The following is a 16,918-nucleotide window of genomic DNA, read 5'->3' as shown; positions in this document are numbered from 1 at the left end:
CCTTCATGTCGGGTCTGCTCTGTGCTATTTTTTTTTCTTGTCGTTCTCATTTCACTAAGAGGTTTTAACTTGTCAATTTTTTAGACCAGGACTTAAATCTATATAGTAACCGGTTTTTCAGAAAAGTAGTAAATCTGCATTGAGTGGAAATGTATAACTTATTGGAATTTACAAACATTGGCTGTAGATTCTTTGAAAGTTGAGTCAGTCTCAAGTTCTCAGACACACTACTGGCAATCACACACCCAAAAGGTGTACAGACGAATACTTGTAAATTGTCTAACCAGTGGCAATCACTGAGAACAGCATTCCAACCCATCGTTTTTAGTTTACTGTGCCACTCCAGACAGCGGCCAACCTAATTTCAAATCAGTACTGACCACAACAGTCCATCTCAAACCTTAGTTACCTCATCCTGCTGTCCCCCATCTCCCCAGCAGCTTACTGCTTTTTGTAGTTGGGATATTTGAGATTCAAAGCCTCGCATCTCACAAACTTAGCTATGCCCTTGAGCATGATGAGAACCTAGTTACTGAGTGAAAGGTTATATCACTGTGAGCGAGCAATAACATGGTGCAAACTCCCTTCAAACAGTCCCCAAATCAAAAACAACCCAGCCTGTTGTATTCAAATCCATCTACAAAAGAACAAGGAATACCCAATTCTTGCTTATCTCTGCACCTGGCTACTATTCAGTGGATCCCAGTTTGGATGTAGTGTTGGAGACTAGGGAAAACATCGAATGCTTGATGACGATGACTACCGGAGTGCTCAAACTAGTTTCTATCTGTTCTAGAATTTAGTGTATCCCTCCTTCCTCACTTCACCCCCACATAACCTCTTGGCAGAGATTCATTGTCAGACATGCCTCTCTACAGCCATATCAGATAGAAGCATAATATGAAAAGTAGACAAATAACAAAAGACAAAGGCCGTTTAGAATGCAAGAGCTTTTTCATTTTTAAATACAAAGGTTTATGAGTTAAATATCAGCAGCAGCCCTCTTGTTCACTGAGAATCTAGGCCCAGAAAAACACTTAGATACACGTTCCATAAATATTTAAACATGAAAATAATACATAATTGGAGCGATTACTTAAGCGTCTCCCTGGAAAGAAAATACTATTCATTTTAAAGAGCCGGCACAAAACGACATATCTAATATAGACAGTTCTTAGGATAAATTGACCTGTGGGGAAAAAAACAATCTCCTGGCACTGGAACGCCAGGTAAGGCAAAACCTCCAGGTCAGATAAAGTCCTTGCGAGCCCTGTAACTACAGCCAGAGGCTGCTGGTGGGGGGCACCAAGTAGTAAATTCATATCAACATTGCAGTTCACATCGAGAGCATTTTTGTCAGTATTAATTAGAACTCTGTGGCATCACTGCATCACCACTGATTGAACAACTCAGCGCACAGGTATGAAGACTTATCTAGCAGTAAGCAGGCTGTATGGCAGCTGTGGGATGATCAACGAAATGAGCAGCTTGTATGGCTGTGTGAAATAACTGCACCAGAGAACAAGGCACCAACGAGCAAGCTTAGTCTTTCCTTTTACTGGAGACTTGCCAGACAACATGCAGTTTCCCAAGTCACATTTCAGGCTTCTAGTAGAAACTAGCAACCCCGGCCCATATTCAAGTGATATTGTGCAGACCGGCCTTATTGATCCATGAACCCCTGCATAGTCTGCAGACACCACGGAACTAGATAACAGTCAACTGCTGCCCAGATTGTAGTACATCATGACCTTAAGGACCCATGAACAATTGCATAGTTCACCTACAGACCACTACATAAGATGCAGTTCCTACCTACATTAGAGAACTATGCACCACTACAGAGGCCACATTACCCCTGCCCCCAAATACAAAATTCATGACCCGCTGGTTAGGCTTCAGTAAACTCCCATCACTGAGAACCATGAACCACTGCAGACTGCAGTACACGTATGTATCAGAGACTAAGGAATTACCAATCGTAGTCCACGCCTGTACTGGACAATCAACTGTACAACAGCGTTTAAACAGCAGTACACCTTTGATCTCAAGGAACCGGTTCACACACGGGCATGGAACAGGAACCAAAGTACATGTTGCTGTACATACCCATCCAAGAAGGAACAACTACAGAAGTCCTCCACTAGTAGAGCAACTCTGTATTCAGAATTCGAAGTACAGGCAAATTACACTTCTTCACCAAGGACAGCATGCGGTCTGGCGCACAGGTCACAGACAACAGTATACTGTTGTACAAAGAGGCTGTAGATCTTACGCCTTCCCCAAACTGTAGTTCGTGCCTGTACTCAATTTGAGAACTGAAAAACAGGTGATGGTACGATTCCGGATAACTAATGCACACGGTGCACCACATACCTATACCTTTTGACTGTGGAACACATTCACAGGCCATTGATAGCAGTACACACGGACACTCACGTCGTACCAGTCCAGCCCTGTGCTGTGGATTATGAAACCAAGACACATGCTGCCATACACATGCAATGGACACAGGCTGCAGTACACTTTTGTAGTGGAAGCTGCAAAACCAATGCCCCAACCTCACAATACCACTGTCGTTGAGCTTGACAAACTGAAGTACAGACAAAAGCATACATTTGTACTGAGACAAGGTACATGGATCAATTAATAGGTGTTTCACAGCAGTAGCAGCTAGTTACTGCACTTATATCACACTTACTGTGGAACAATGTCTAGGCACTGGACGCCAAGGAACCAACATAAAAATCTGACGCACGAGCATCGAGAACAGTTGCCAAGGTAGCAGATTATAGTACATTCCCATGCCAAACACACATCCCTCTGGTCTGTACTCCTTTCTGTTCAGTTTACACTTTTCAGTGCCTCCTAAGAAATTGCTTTTCAATCTGGCAGCCAGTAAATAACAGGAGCAGGAAAAAGAAAACAAATTTCTGCATTTGTCATTGCAGATATTACCTAGACAAGCTGCATTTAACATTACACTACATCAATAGCAACCTTCTAGAAATGTCTTCCTAGTTAGGAGTCCTTGTTAAACATAGACTTGCAAAAAAAAAGCACACTAGGAAACATTCAAAACTTTTCCAGTCTAATGTTTCCAGTCTATCAAAGATCGCCGAACTTCAGTCTGAAGATGTGCATGAACAGAGACACCCTCATGAAAAGAAAGTTCAACAGCACCTTTTTCACCAGCTTATTCTCACAGCAAGGATGCAACTCAGCTAACGGAACAGACCTTTCTTAGGCAAGTTTTGGTCCAAGTGCCCTGCAAGCACACACAGTATCTCATATGTAGTACTAGGAGCGACTCATACACCATGCACAATGCAATTATCTGGGTTTGTTCGTGATTCTGCACATCACGTGCCGAAACAGGTAGGTTTAGTGCCTCCGTCTGGACCACATCAATTGTGAGTCGCAGGATAGGTTCCAGAATGTAATGTTCATCCAATGATGTAGAACTTCGGAGCTACGACAGCTCCCGGGATCAAAGTATTCAGGATGCCACTTGGCAGAGTAGAAGAGGTTTGGTCCAGGTATCAGAAGCTACTGAAGGTAGGGTGGCAGTGGAGGGTTTAATTGGTAAAAGTAAATTTGTGAAGAAGGCCATTGTTCAATAAGGCCAGATTAAATTTAAAATGGGATGCGGCGAAACTTCCACACTAGTCATTTAAAAAAAAAAAAAGTATAAAAATATATACAATCATGTTTAACAGCACTTGATAAAAGCATTGCTTGGCGCCACTGCTAAGCTCCAGGAAACGTTTCAAGTATCTGGAAGACTCCAGATCTCTGGTAAATCAAGTGCTAGTAATATCAGCTAAACTTTGAATACATAAAAAGGTATGTAAAATAAAGCTGATCTCGAGCAAGCGGTGATCTGCTGTGCTCCTACAACGTGCAGAAAAGAAACTCAGCAGAAAACTCAAATGATCTTCTGACAGATACTAACAATCATTTCAAAATATTTTTTGCTATGGAGAATACTATTCAAGATATTAATAAAAAAACAACACTATCTCCCCTTGGTTGTTGGAGCGGTCCGAACACCGATCATTTGGCATTCTTAATGTTTCACGTTTCAAGCTTTCTTTCATAGGTTTTCCTTTTATATAAACTCAACTCTTCACCGTTCCACAGTAGAACTTTTCTCTGAATTCTGTCCACTATCATCTGTAGTTATGCCTCTTGCCATATGGATCAAACACGAAGAGGCAGCAAAAAGACTTCTTCCAATCGCTCAATGCAGAGAAATCTTTTACACCGGCAGGCGGTGGATGAGGTATCCTGGCGAAGCCGGTGGCAGGCTCTCTTTCAACACTGTCATTTGCTTCAGTGTTCCTTGAGATTTACGAATACATAATAGGAGTCCATCCACAAAGACGAAATATCAGTGAACACTACACCAATGACTCAGGACTTCACACCACAGGTGTCCCCATCTGCTCATTCACTACAAGAAGAAAGGAAAAAGAGTTTGTTCATTAATCACACCAGTATTCTATTTTACCTAAACATCAACTCATGTTTAACCTAACCTTACATTCCCACTGCATCTGTCACTCACAGACTAGAACCTCATTCCTCCCCTTCCACCTTTTTCACCCAAAACTTATGTCCACATTTTCCCCCCCGAAACTGATGTCCACCTATCTTTATCCTCAAAGTAAGAGATCACCGCTTTAACTGTTGTTCAGTAGTTCCATTAAGGGTGATCATCACTTTCTCCTATTTGCTGTTCTGCCCGCAATTACTTCTGTGTCAAAAATGTAATGCAAAGTTTACGGTCACTATATCCTTCGTTACACATCAGTAAGAAAAAAATTAAACATTTCCCAGCAGCTTTGGCCCAATCTTTGTCAGGTTTAAGTCCATTTCAATGCCTATACGGGCAATTATTTCTAGAATATTTTCTACTGGAAATGGATACTTTTTCAAACCAAAGTGATCATTTTCAATACAATAGAAAATTATTCTAAAAGACACGATCATGCTCAAATTGGATAAACAGCTAGAGGTAGTACGCCAGCTAAAAGTGCTTCAAAACTCTATCATTCGTTTCATGAAAACACAGTGTGGCATCACGAAACACCCTTCACAAGAGAAAACCTTCATAAACATTCAGGGGGGATGGGGAGGGGAAAGGAACAGACAACAGGAGGGAGGGAGCAGGGTAAAGAAGGCACCAAGGCACTTTGTGCCTGGAGTAAGAGAAACTTAAGAAAGAAAATAGTGCACAGTCTAAATAACATGTACCATGTAACAATCGAAGTAAAGGGGCCAGTAGCCATGGGAGGTGACAAATGAAGAGGAGGCGGTAATAAGGTGTGACTAACAAGCCTATTTTCGAATCAGAAGCCAGCATTTAGGGCAGACAATGACACAAGCCAATGGCTAATATGGGCGGAGAGCGAGCGGGCTTCTATTCGTTGCTCCACCACAACAAGTCTCACAGAGCAGCACATACGTGCTGGCTCAGACTCGGCCTAAAAAAAGGATAGTAGGAACTAAAGTCTACAGAATCTAGGGATGTTTAAATTCACATTGCCACTTTACAATAAAATACTAATGCTTTCTAAAAAGCTACTGTATTACCATGGAGTTTTTAATCAAATAGCTAAAATGGAATCATTTTAGACGTTGTTAGAAACCAAATACAATTTTTTAAACTAAAAACATCAGCAAAGCACATGATCTGCTTTCATATGAAACATTTTTATTTGTTTTGTTTGTTCGATGAGGTTTTGTGGCCTTCATACTTGCAAGAAATTTACATTTTAAATTTTAACATTGATGGATGAGGGAATAGGTGTGGTGCAGCGGCCAGGGCGGCTGACTCCTGAACCTAGGGGCTCATGGTTCGATCCCCAGCGGCAGATCAGCCCAGCACCATGTGACTCTGGGCAATAGCTCGCTTAATCTTCCTGACAGCCCCCAGCGCCTTGACGCCCTCGGGTACTTGTTTGCGCTTTACAAATACTGGACATTTACATGGATTGCAATGGAAAGGGATCAAGCTATGCAGGCATCTACAATTAAACTTACCAGGCAGCTCTCGATTTCCTGTAGTTTGCCATCCTTTCCTTCTGCACACCCTTTGGGCAGCTCAAAACCACCTTCAGCCATTACGTTGTCACTAAAGGAAATAAGAACAGGTAAGGATAACAAACGGGTCTTTTTGTCGGGGGGAAAAAATGACAAACTAAGATGTTGAAAAGCTGTGTATTAGGAGTTTGCACTCAGTCATTCTCAGGACCACCTTCAACAAAAACGCACAATCACAAACTATAATACTCACCTCTCAGGCTGGCTGATGACTGTAGTTGCATTAATTGAAGGCTCTACACTAGGCTCTACAATAGACTCCGCATTTGCTGGTTTATGCACGTCTACACCCACCGACCTATGGAGAATCAGGGGGGAAAGGAAAAAAATTAACCACAAGCGATCACATCTAAACCACAACAGATGCTGAAGTATTATCACTGCTGTTAAATGTGAATTTGATACATAATCGTGACCCACTGAGTGGACACAGCTTGTTTATTAATAACAGGTAGTATCTAAGTAATTGAACAGAACAGTGATCAGGAAGCAAAGAAAAAAAACCAAGGACAATATGTCTGTGTTGACTGCATGCCTTATGGCTTGGTCTATGCTGGTTTTGTTAATCATGGTTTTAGTAAAACACCATTTTGGGGGGTAGCTTCTGGGCCTCCACCAGTATATATAAAAAGATGAAAAATATTGGATGAAGCCCAAATAATTTTTTGTCTCAAAAAATAAATATTGCCACGGTAGTCACCAACACTGAAGAAAACTACTTTATGTGTAGATGTGCTCCTTGTGAATGAACAGAATGCAGTCAATCACAGCAAAGTTAGCCAGCAGCTGAATCAGACTTAATCCCTGACCCAATGCTGCATGTAGACGAAAAATGTGAGTGACAACATATCAACGGATAAAGAGGGCTGGCTGGAAGCATCTATAGGTATCTATATTTTATATAAGTTTTTAGTGAAATCAAAAAGGTCTTAGTTAATACTAGACCTAAATATATCCAACACACTATCATTTAGGTTTGAACAGCCGGCCAGAAGATAACCAAACTATAGACTGATCTAAATAAAAGCGTTTCATTAGAGTAATGTGCACTAAGATTACCCCCCCCCCCCAAAAAAAAAGAATTCAAGTCTCCACCAGTCTCTTCTTGTTCTAGTTTGTTTAAAATAGATATCCTTTCAAGATTCATTTCTTAAGAGTGTTTTTCCACCATCAGGCAAAATGGCATTGTGGGGTTCTCTCCTACACAGCAGAAAACTCACAGAATGGGACTCCTGGAAGGATATCTAAACCAGGGAAAGCAGGATTAGCCAACATGATTGCCCTGGTCTTGTTTTTCCACTGCCCTGGCTAGCAGGTTTTCTTCACATCTCTTGCCGACACAACAGAAATTGTAAACAATTAGGTCTTCAGCAGCCACATGGATTGGCAGGTCTTGCGTTTCTCCTCCCTCAACCCTGTGTTAAGTCTAAATTGGATTAAGTGTTCTATCACTGTACTTAATTAACCACATGGCTGTATTGCAAAACTAATGTTTCCTGATGTGTTAGGATGTTGTTTATTTCTGGTCAATAAAAAGCAAATGCAAAATGATTTGACACCACAGTTCTACATTTAAGATAATCAGGTACAAGTGACTCCACAGGCTTACCTGTGTGCTGGGCCAAGTAACCCTTCACTGCCCAATGAGGAAGTGGACAAGGTCGTTGCTATAGAGTCATTGGTATTTTCAGTCACTGGAAGTGTCTTGGGGAGCAGGTCCGGACGTCCCAATTGTGCACCTGTGGGTAGGCCGAAGACTGATCACATAAGGAGAATCACTAGCTATGAAAGCACAGAGCAGTGCTGCACTAGTATAAAGTTGCACAGGAGTAATGAACAATGGAAACGGTTATTCCCGCACCGTGGAATTTCGCATTACTTTATATTTCCGAAAGTATACCATCACCACTTCACATAATCATATGCCTTTTTGTGATAACATTTTTTTTATTTATTTTGTACCGCCAATGCCCTGGTACAAACGTATGTGACTAGTTGATGTTCCTGGGGCTTTTTTTTTAATGCGAGGATGTGTTTTGCCTGAATATATAGTGTAAAATGACGGATTTGCATTTCATGCAATTATGCGAAAGTAAATTCCTCAAATTTCACACATCCCTAATACTGACCTAATAAAACCCACTAAGAGGCAAGTGAGATTCACAGACCCAGTCACTGAGAATGCAGCGCAGTGGTGTTTATCTGAACAGCCAAACATGTATCTTCTGGGCAGGAGCGCATTATAACTATTTAATGCATCTACCATATTGCTTACAACAGATTTTGAAACAAGAGTCAAAGATCCTTTGAATATAGTGGGAAAAGTACAAAATCAAGTCATTTCAAGAGGAGACCTGGCCTAGCAGTTTAGGAAAAACTGTTGCTATTGGATCAGGACCAAGCCCTATTCACATATAGTCAGTCTGCCTGTAGAAGAACAGTGAGCAAAAACAATGATCAACTGGAATACATTTCAAATAATTATCGACGGGCGAGATTACTTCAAGTTTTCCACTTGCCAGTTCTTTTGTTTCTCACTGAGACGATCTAAGTTTAATGGGTATGTCAATACAAGGGTAAAGTGCCTGCTCTAGGTGACTCAAGCTGAACTCCACCGATGAGGCCCAACAAGGTCAAGGGCAATTACTAAGTGCTCAGATTAGTTCAAACATTACATTATATTTTTGTTTTTCTCAATCCTTCACTGTTGGATCTGTCACTTTTTGTACAGTTATCCCCAAACGTTTTGCCTTTCTCTTCCCTTTTTTCTGTCATTCGTTTTGTTGGTGTTCGGACTCTGGGCACTTTACCACTGCTAAAGTTCACGTGCTCTTACCCTAAACATGGTATGATTGGTTTACACCTGTTTGGCATATTTGATGTAATTATAAGTCCCTTGTAAAGTGGTGTACCATATACCTAGGGCCTGTAAATTAAATGCAACTAGTGGGCCTGCAGCACTGCTTGTGCCACTCACAGAAGTCTCCTTTCAAACCGGTCTCAGGGCTGCCACTGCAGGGCCTGTGTGTGCAGTTTACTGCCACCTTGACTCAGCATTTTAAACTACTTGCCAAACTTCAAACTCTGATTTTATTACACATAGGTCACGCCTCAGGTAGGCCCTAGGTAGCCCTATGGGCAGTGTGATGTGCAAGTAAAAGGGAGGATGTGTATCTTTATGGTTTGGATGCATTAGTAGTGACAAATAGCCTATTTCGTTTTCACTGCTGTGAGGCCTGCTCATCTCAAAGGACTAAAATTGGGAAATCCCTTATATACATTTAGGTGGTAATTCCTGATCAGACTGGTGGTGATAAATCCTACTTACAGGCGTGGTTACATTTTACATTACTAATTTAGAAATACCACTTTTAGAAAGTAGGCATTTCTGTGCTGATGGTTCTTTGTGGCATGCATCCTGACTAATACACATCTGGGTTGGGTGACAACTACACTTTGTGCATACTTTCTAGACAGTTACAACACAGGAAGGGCTGGGTGTAACAGGGGACATATCTGCATACTGATAGTCTTCCTGGGCTGGGAGAGGGGGTGCACATTTATCATTTGTATAGGTTGTGTCCTGCCCTCACACAAAGGGCTGATTTACCCCCTACTGATCGCCTGAAACCAGGGCTGGGCTGAAAGGGATTGTTGCCAACTTTTTAGGGTTCCTTTGAAGCCACCCCTTCAAAGACATCCTTGTGATCCATAGGTAAGGAATATGCTACTTACCAGTATGCATCTGTTCTTGGCATAGAGGGCTGCAGAGTGGTACATTTATGAATAGATCGCCATCTGGTGTTGGGCTCGGATGATTGCACTTTGTTTTTCTTCTGGAGAAGTCTTTGTCGTCATAGGTGACTCCTCCTCTCGGTGTTAGTGCGCATGGGCATCGGCTCCATCCTTAGATTGTTTTGCCATAGTAGGGTTAGATGGAGTAGTGTAGTGTAGTACATAAAGATATACCCATGTAAATGTATCTAAATAAGATAATGTTGGGACAGACACAGGTTTCCGGGGAGGCAGGGAGGGCATGTACCACTCTGCAGCCCTCTATGCCAAGAACAGATGCATACTGGTAAGTAGCATATTCCGTTCGAGGCATATGGGCTGCAGATGGTACATTTATGAATAGATTGTACAGCAGTTACCTCCCTAGCGGTGGTCACCAGTGTCTGTCGCAAGTGTCTGAAATAGAGTTTTTAATACAGCTTGGCCCACTCTGGCTTGTTGTGCAGCCTGTACATCAACACAGTAGTGCTTTGTGAATGTATGTGGTGTAGACCAAGTTGCTGCTCTACATATGTCATCTAGGGGAATGTTCCCTAAGAATGCCATAGATGCTCCAAGTTTCCTTGTGGAATGAGCTCTAGGAGGAACAGTTAATGTTCTCTTTGCTTTAATGTAACATATTTGTATACATCTTACAATCCATCTTGCGATGCCTGCTTTAGAGATAGGATTGCCCTTATGTGTTGGGGAAAATGCTACAAATAGTTGTTTAGTTTTCCTGAAGTCTTGTGTTCTTTCTATGTAGTATGAAATGGCTCTTTTAACATCTAGTGTATGTAGAGCCCTTTCTGCCACCGTCTGTGGCTTTGGAAAGAAGACTGGTAATTCCACTGGCTGATTGATGTGGAATGCTGAAATTACTTTAGGCAAGAACTTTGGGTTTGTTCTAAGAACCACTTTATTCTGGTGTATCTGTAGGAATGGTTCTTGTATTGTTAATGCCTGTAACTTGCTTACTCTTCTGAGTGAGGTAATGGCTATAAGGAATGCCACCTTCCATGTAAGGAATTGTATTTCGCACCTATGCATAGGTTCGAAGGGTGGCCCCATTAGTCTGGTGAGTACTACGTTGAGGTTCCAGACTGGGGAAGGTGGTAATCTTGGTGGAATAACTCTTTTAAGACCTTCCATGAATGCTTTTATCGCTGGTACTCTGAACAGTGATATGCGCTGCCTGTTTTGTAGGTATGCTGCTATAGCTGCTAGATGTACTCTGATAGATGTGTACGCTAGATTACATTGCTGTAAGTGTAACAAGTAGCAAATAATCTCCCTTGTTGATACGTCTAGAGGGTTGATATTGTTATTAGTGCAGTGTATAGCAAACCTCTTCCACTTAGCTGCATAGCATGCTCTGGTGGTTGGACGTCTCGCTTGTTTAATTATTTCCATGCAATTTGGGGGGAGATCTAAGTACCCAAATTCTAGGATTTCAGGAGCCAGATCGCTAAGTTCAATTGAGTTGGATCTGGGTGCATTATTTCTCCATGGTTCTGTGTAAGGTGCATGGGTAGAATTCGTAGCTTTTGATGTGGCACTTGTGAGAGTTGCAGGAGCGTGGTGAACCACGGCTGTCTTGCCCACGTGGGTGCTACTAGTATCATGGTCATTGAATGTTGTTGCAGTTTCCTGACCACTAATGGGATTAGTGGGAGAGGGGGAAAAGCGTATGCAAATTTGTTGGACCAATTTATCCATAACGCATTGCCCTGCGACAGGTGATGTGGGTACCTGGACGCGAAGCTTTGGCATTTTGCGTTCTGATGAGTGGCAAATAGGTCTATCTCTGGTTGTCCCCATCTTTGGAAGAATGGCTGCAGTATTTGTTGGTGCAGTTCCCATTCGTGTATTTGTTCCGACTGTCTGCTTAAGATGTCTGCTATCTGGTTTTGAACTCCTGGTAGGTGTTCGGCTAACAGATAGATGTTTTGAGGAATGGCCCATCTCCAAATCTCCTGTGCTAGTCTGGATAATTGGAGAGAGTGCGTCCCCCCCTGTTTTTGAATATAATACATTGCTGTCATGTTGTCTGTTCTGATCAGGACTGCTTTGTGGATAACATGTATCTGAAAGGCTTTCAATGCTAGAAACACTGCCAGTAGTTCTAGATAGTTGATGTGCAGTGTTTTTTCCTGCACACTCCACCTTCCTTGTACTGTGTATTTGTCCATATGTGCTCCCCATCCGGTGAGCGATGCGTCTGCTGTTATTGTCACCTGTGGAATTGGCTCTAGGAACGACCGCCCCTTGGTAATGTTTGTTCTGTTCCACCACTTCAGAGAGCGGTGTGTGCGGTCGTCTACCAACACCAGATCCGTAATCTGTCCTTGAGCCTGATTCCACTGTGTCGCTAAGCATTCTTGTAGCGGACGCATTTGTAGTTTTGCATATGGTATTAGCAGTATGCAGGATGACATCATGCCTAGTAGCTGCATGAACACTCTTGCTGTTAGTGAGTGTTGTGGCTGAAATCTCTGAATGGTTGTAAGCATTGCTTGGACTCTTATTGGGTTGGGGTACACTTTGGCTTTTTCTGTGTCTATGGTAGCCCCCAGATATTGTTGAACTTTGTTTGGTTGTAGGTGTGACTTTGTGTAGTTCACCGTGAACCCTAGCTGGTGTAGTAGCTGAATTGTCTTTTGTGTGTGTTGCAGACACTCCTCTTGCGACCTGGCTTTTATTAGCCAGTCGTCCAAGTATGGGAAGACATGAATTTGTTGTCTTCTTAGGTGAGCTGCTACCACTGCCAGGCATTTTGTGAACACCCTTGGTGCCGTCGTGACACCAAATGGGAGGACTTTGAACTGATAATGTTGTCCTTCTACCACAAACCTGAGGTATTTCCTGTGGGCTTTGTGAATAGGGATATGAAAGTAAGCGTCTTTTAGATCCAGTGTAGAAAGAAAGTCCCCTTTCTTCAGTAAAGGAAGTACTTGTTGGAGCGTGACCATGTGGAAATGTTCCGAATTTATGTATGCGTTGAGAGGTCTTAGGTCCAGTATTGGCCTTAGAGACCCGTCCTTTTTGGGGATTAGGAAGTATAGGGAGTATACTCCTGTTCCCTGTTGGTGCTGTGGAACCTTCTCTATGGCATGCTTTTCTAGCAGTGATATTACTTCCTGTTTTAACAGTGTCAGGTGATCTTGTTTCATTGGACGCTGTTTGGGGGGGATGTTTGGTGGGGTAGCTGTGAGTTCTAGGTCTGGGGGAAGCTCTATGAAGTCACTGTTTTGGGGTTGGAGAGTTGCGGTTGTTGTTGTTTCCGCGACCTCTACCCTTGTCGTTGTTACCCCTGTATCCACCTCTAGAATTACCTCTGGGTGATGTAGGTGTAAAAGAGGTTTGCTGTTGGTTTGTACCTGTACTTTTGGATCCTCCTCTATAGGTGGATCTACGAAAGGAACCTCTTTGTGTCGGCTGCTGCAATGCTCCCATTGATTTAGCCGTTTCTGTATCCTTTTTCATTTTTTCTAGGGCCTCATCTGTCCCTGTGCCAAAAAGTGTTTTCCCATCAAAAGGTTGATTAAGTAACGAGGTTTGTACCTCTTGTTTGAATCCTGACACTCTGAGCCATGCATGTCTCCTTAGCATGATGCTTGTATTTGTCGACCTTGCCGCAGTTTCTGCCGCGTCTAGGGCGCACTTTATTGAAGTGTTAGTAATTAACTTCCCTTCTTGTATAAGTTGATCAGCTCTCTTTTGATGTTCTTTAGGGAGATGTTTGATGAGTGTTTCTAACTCATCATAATGCGCTCTGTCATACCTTGCAAGTAGTGCTTGCGTATTAGCTATGCGCCAACTGTTTGCCGCTTGAGATGCTACTCTCTTGCCAGAGGCATCTATTAGTTTAGACTCCTTGTCAGGAGGTGGCGCTTCTCCCGTAGATAAAGAGTTTGCTCTCTTGCGAGCGTTTGAGACCACTAGTGAGTCTAGAGGAATTTGTCCCTTAATGTATATTGGGTCTTTTGGAGCTGCCCTATATTTTTTATCAATTCTTGGGTTCAATACCCTAGCCCTCACTGGGTCTTTGAATATCTCTGATGTATGACTGAGAAGGCCTTTTAACATTGGTAGTGTTCCTGATGTTCTTTGTGCAGTAGGTAGTGTCTCTAATAAGAAGTCCTGTACTAGAGGTTCTGTATGTAGGTCTACCTTATGAAATGTTGCTGCTCTAGTAATGAGTTGTGCAAACCCAGTATTGTCATCAGGAGGTGAAGGTTTTGAGGGATATGACTCAAGGTCGGTATCATTACCTGATCCCACATTATACTCCTCCCATGGGTCTGCCTCCTCTGGGATTGTGTCCTCATCATCCCCAGGGTGTCCCCCCTCCCCCGTGTCACTTTCTCCATCTGTTGTAGGTGTAGATGGACGTGTGGGAGGAATATCTGGCCTATTGTGAGGAATAGGCGAAGATGGTGTGTGAGGTTTGGGAGAAGGGGGAGGAGTTGTATTCGTCCCCATTGTTCTCTTCTTTGGATGAGCCTTGTCGTCCAAATGTTCATGTTTCCTCTTTTTAGGTAGCTCTGTGACTACCTTGCCAGTCTTTGGGTCAATAAACAAGGTCTTTTGTTTAGGATCCGTTCCGTGTTCCTGTGTCGGTACCGCAGTTTTCGGTTCCGAAAGGTGTCTTTTCTTTGAAATGTCCATTTGTATTTTCGGTGCCGAAGTTTTGTTCGGATCCGACTTCTTCGGTATCGAAGATGTCCCCGGTGTCGAGGGTGTTTTCGGCGCCGAAGCGTGCTTCGGTGTCGACATGGACTGCTTCGACTTCGAGCTTTCCTTGACCTGGTGCTTCGGTGTCGATGTGGTTGGTTTATCGGAACCGGAACCACTATGATGGGGGACCGAGTGTTTCGGTTTCTGTTTCGTTGCCGGGCTCGAAGGCGGGGCGTTGGAAACTTTTTTCGGTTGTCTGACCGGGCTCGAGGGCAGGGTCGACACCGTGCGGGGTCTGTTTTTCGGTAAAGGGACGTCGTTACTCACGGTTTGTTGGACGTCGATTTCCTCGACGTCGGACTCGTCCGCTTCTGACCCCGCCTCGTCGGCCTCTTCTTCCTCCTCTTCTGGTTGCTGGTCCTCGAACAGCTCCGGGATTGCTTGTGACTGCATTCTCGATACCTCGTGTCTTCGGGCTCGACGGTTTCTAATCGTCGACTTTGACGAGAACGCTGCTCAGGCCTCACAGTCCCTGGATTCGTGTTCAGGGGACAAGCAGAGGTTGCACACTTCGTGTAGGTCCTTGTGTGGGAACTTAGCACCACACGTTGGACATTTTTTGAATGGAGTCCTTTCCATGGACCCCGGGCTGGACTACGTCGAGTTTCTCGTAGTCGTCGTCCTTCGAATCGTCGATTTGGAAAGGAATACGCGCCGGTTATAACCTTCTTTGTTGAAGTCGGTCCGGAGCGCTTCGATCCTCATCCGAACCCGATGGCGGAAAAAAACAATCTAAGGATGGAGCCGATGCCCATGCGCACTAACACCGAGAGGAGGAGTCACCTATGACGACAAAGACTTCTCCAGAAGAAAAACAAAGTGCAATCATCCGAGCCCAACACCAGATGGCGATCTATTCATAAATGTACCATCTGCAGCCCATATGCCTCGAACATAACGTTTATTAAGAGCCACCCTGCGCTGTGTGTCATGCCAAATGAATTTGCCCTTCAGCCGGTCAAGCGAGCGGAAGAAAGGCTTGGTGATATAAAGGGGGAGACAGGCAAAGTAGTATAGTAAGTGCAGCATCACCGTTTTTGTGAGAGCTATGGGACCCACCACTGAGCGTGACAAGGACCTCTAGAACGCTACATGTGTCCGCAGTGAGGTCACCGCCTGAGTAAGGTTACCATCTAGGAGGTGAGCAGGTATACGAATGTGAATGCCTAGGTAACAAAAGAGGCCAGGCTGCCATGTCAGCAGGATACAAACTGCACGGTCTGGCATTGTGGCAGTTATGGGAAGAGGCAGGATTTAGCCCAGTTAGCCCTTAGAGCTGAAAGCTCTGCAAACTTATTGAGCCTCAGTGCCATTTCAGGCAGGACTTCATGGCTATCCCTGAGATAGAGGATCATGTTGCCTGCGTAAAGGAAAACGGAGTGCAGCCTGTTGTCTAGTGGTATTCGACCCCTCAACACCACCCCGTGCACGCACCAGTGGCTCCACAGCTAAAGAGAAGAATAGTGGGGATAACGGGCATCTCTAGCTGGTGCCTCTGTGAATCAGTATGAGGTTAGATATAAGGCAGCCTGATTTTTGGCTAGTGGTTGAGTATAAAGAAATTTAACCAGAAGAATAAAACAAGCATCCAGGCAATATCGCAGCAGCACTCCGAACAGATAGGCCCATTCTAACGAGTCAAAGGGTTTTCCAGGTCCAATACCAGCCAGCCTGCTAGGTTCCAGACAGAGGAGGTATATTAGAGAACACAGAAGAATCTGAGCAGATTAAGAGTTGTTTCTGGCCAGAACAAATCAGTTTTGATCCGGACGCATCAGAGTTGGAACCAAATGAGCTAAACTATCTGCTAGGATTGTGGCAACATTTTTGTAGTCCGAGTTAAGAAGTGCAAGTGGTCGGAAAGACCGTAGCGCTGATGAGTCCCTATGTGTTTTTGGCAGAGACCGAAGTATCGCTTTGCAAAGCATGGCTGGTAGGCAGGCAGCGACAGGGCCTGTCCTGCCGTGCCTTTAGACGAGGAGCTAAAAGGAGAGCATATGCTTACAGAATTCAGGCGGAAACCCGTCAGGTCCTGGAGTCTTGCTAGTTCCAGGTTTATCGCGTAGTGTCAATATGGGATTTTGCAGGGGTTCTTGGTGAATTAGCCAGGCGAGTAGTGACCTCGATTTGTCTGCCTCAGGGTGCGTCTTAGCAGAGTGAGCCAAATAATTAAGGCAGCGCTATCTCTCCGGCAACACAGGGCATTCCTGGTGCGCCTGATCACAGCCTTTTCTGCCCTCAGTGGTTGACTGCGCCTGGAATTCATTTCCCAGCAGCGCCCGCTCAACCTGGGAGA

General features: G+C 43.8%; 1 protein-coding gene across 2 annotated transcripts in view; it reads right to left on the bottom strand.

The window, feature by feature from the left end:
* Positions 1–935: 935 nt before the first annotated feature.
* PIP5K1A (phosphatidylinositol-4-phosphate 5-kinase type 1 alpha) overlaps positions 936–16,918 on the bottom strand; it is a 153,472-nt gene continuing 137,489 nt past the window's right edge. For both annotated transcript variants that reach the window (XM_078670106.1, XM_078670105.1), the window contains 4 exons: positions 7,718–7,847; positions 6,302–6,406; positions 6,049–6,139; positions 936–4,456 (listed from right to left, as the gene is read on the bottom strand). In XM_078670106.1, coding sequence (XP_078526232.1) covers positions 4,454–4,456; positions 6,049–6,139; positions 6,302–6,406; positions 7,718–7,847 — 329 coding nt within the window. In that variant the 3' untranslated portion in view covers positions 936–4,453. The remainder of the gene's footprint in view (positions 4,457–6,048; positions 6,140–6,301; positions 6,407–7,717; positions 7,848–16,918) is intronic.

Source organism: Lissotriton helveticus, chromosome 12 (assembly GCF_964261635.1).
Source record: "Lissotriton helveticus chromosome 12, aLisHel1.1, whole genome shotgun sequence".
Taxonomy (NCBI): Eukaryota; Metazoa; Chordata; class Amphibia; order Caudata; family Salamandridae; genus Lissotriton; species Lissotriton helveticus.
This window is presented reverse-complemented; position numbering and strand designations above follow the sequence as displayed.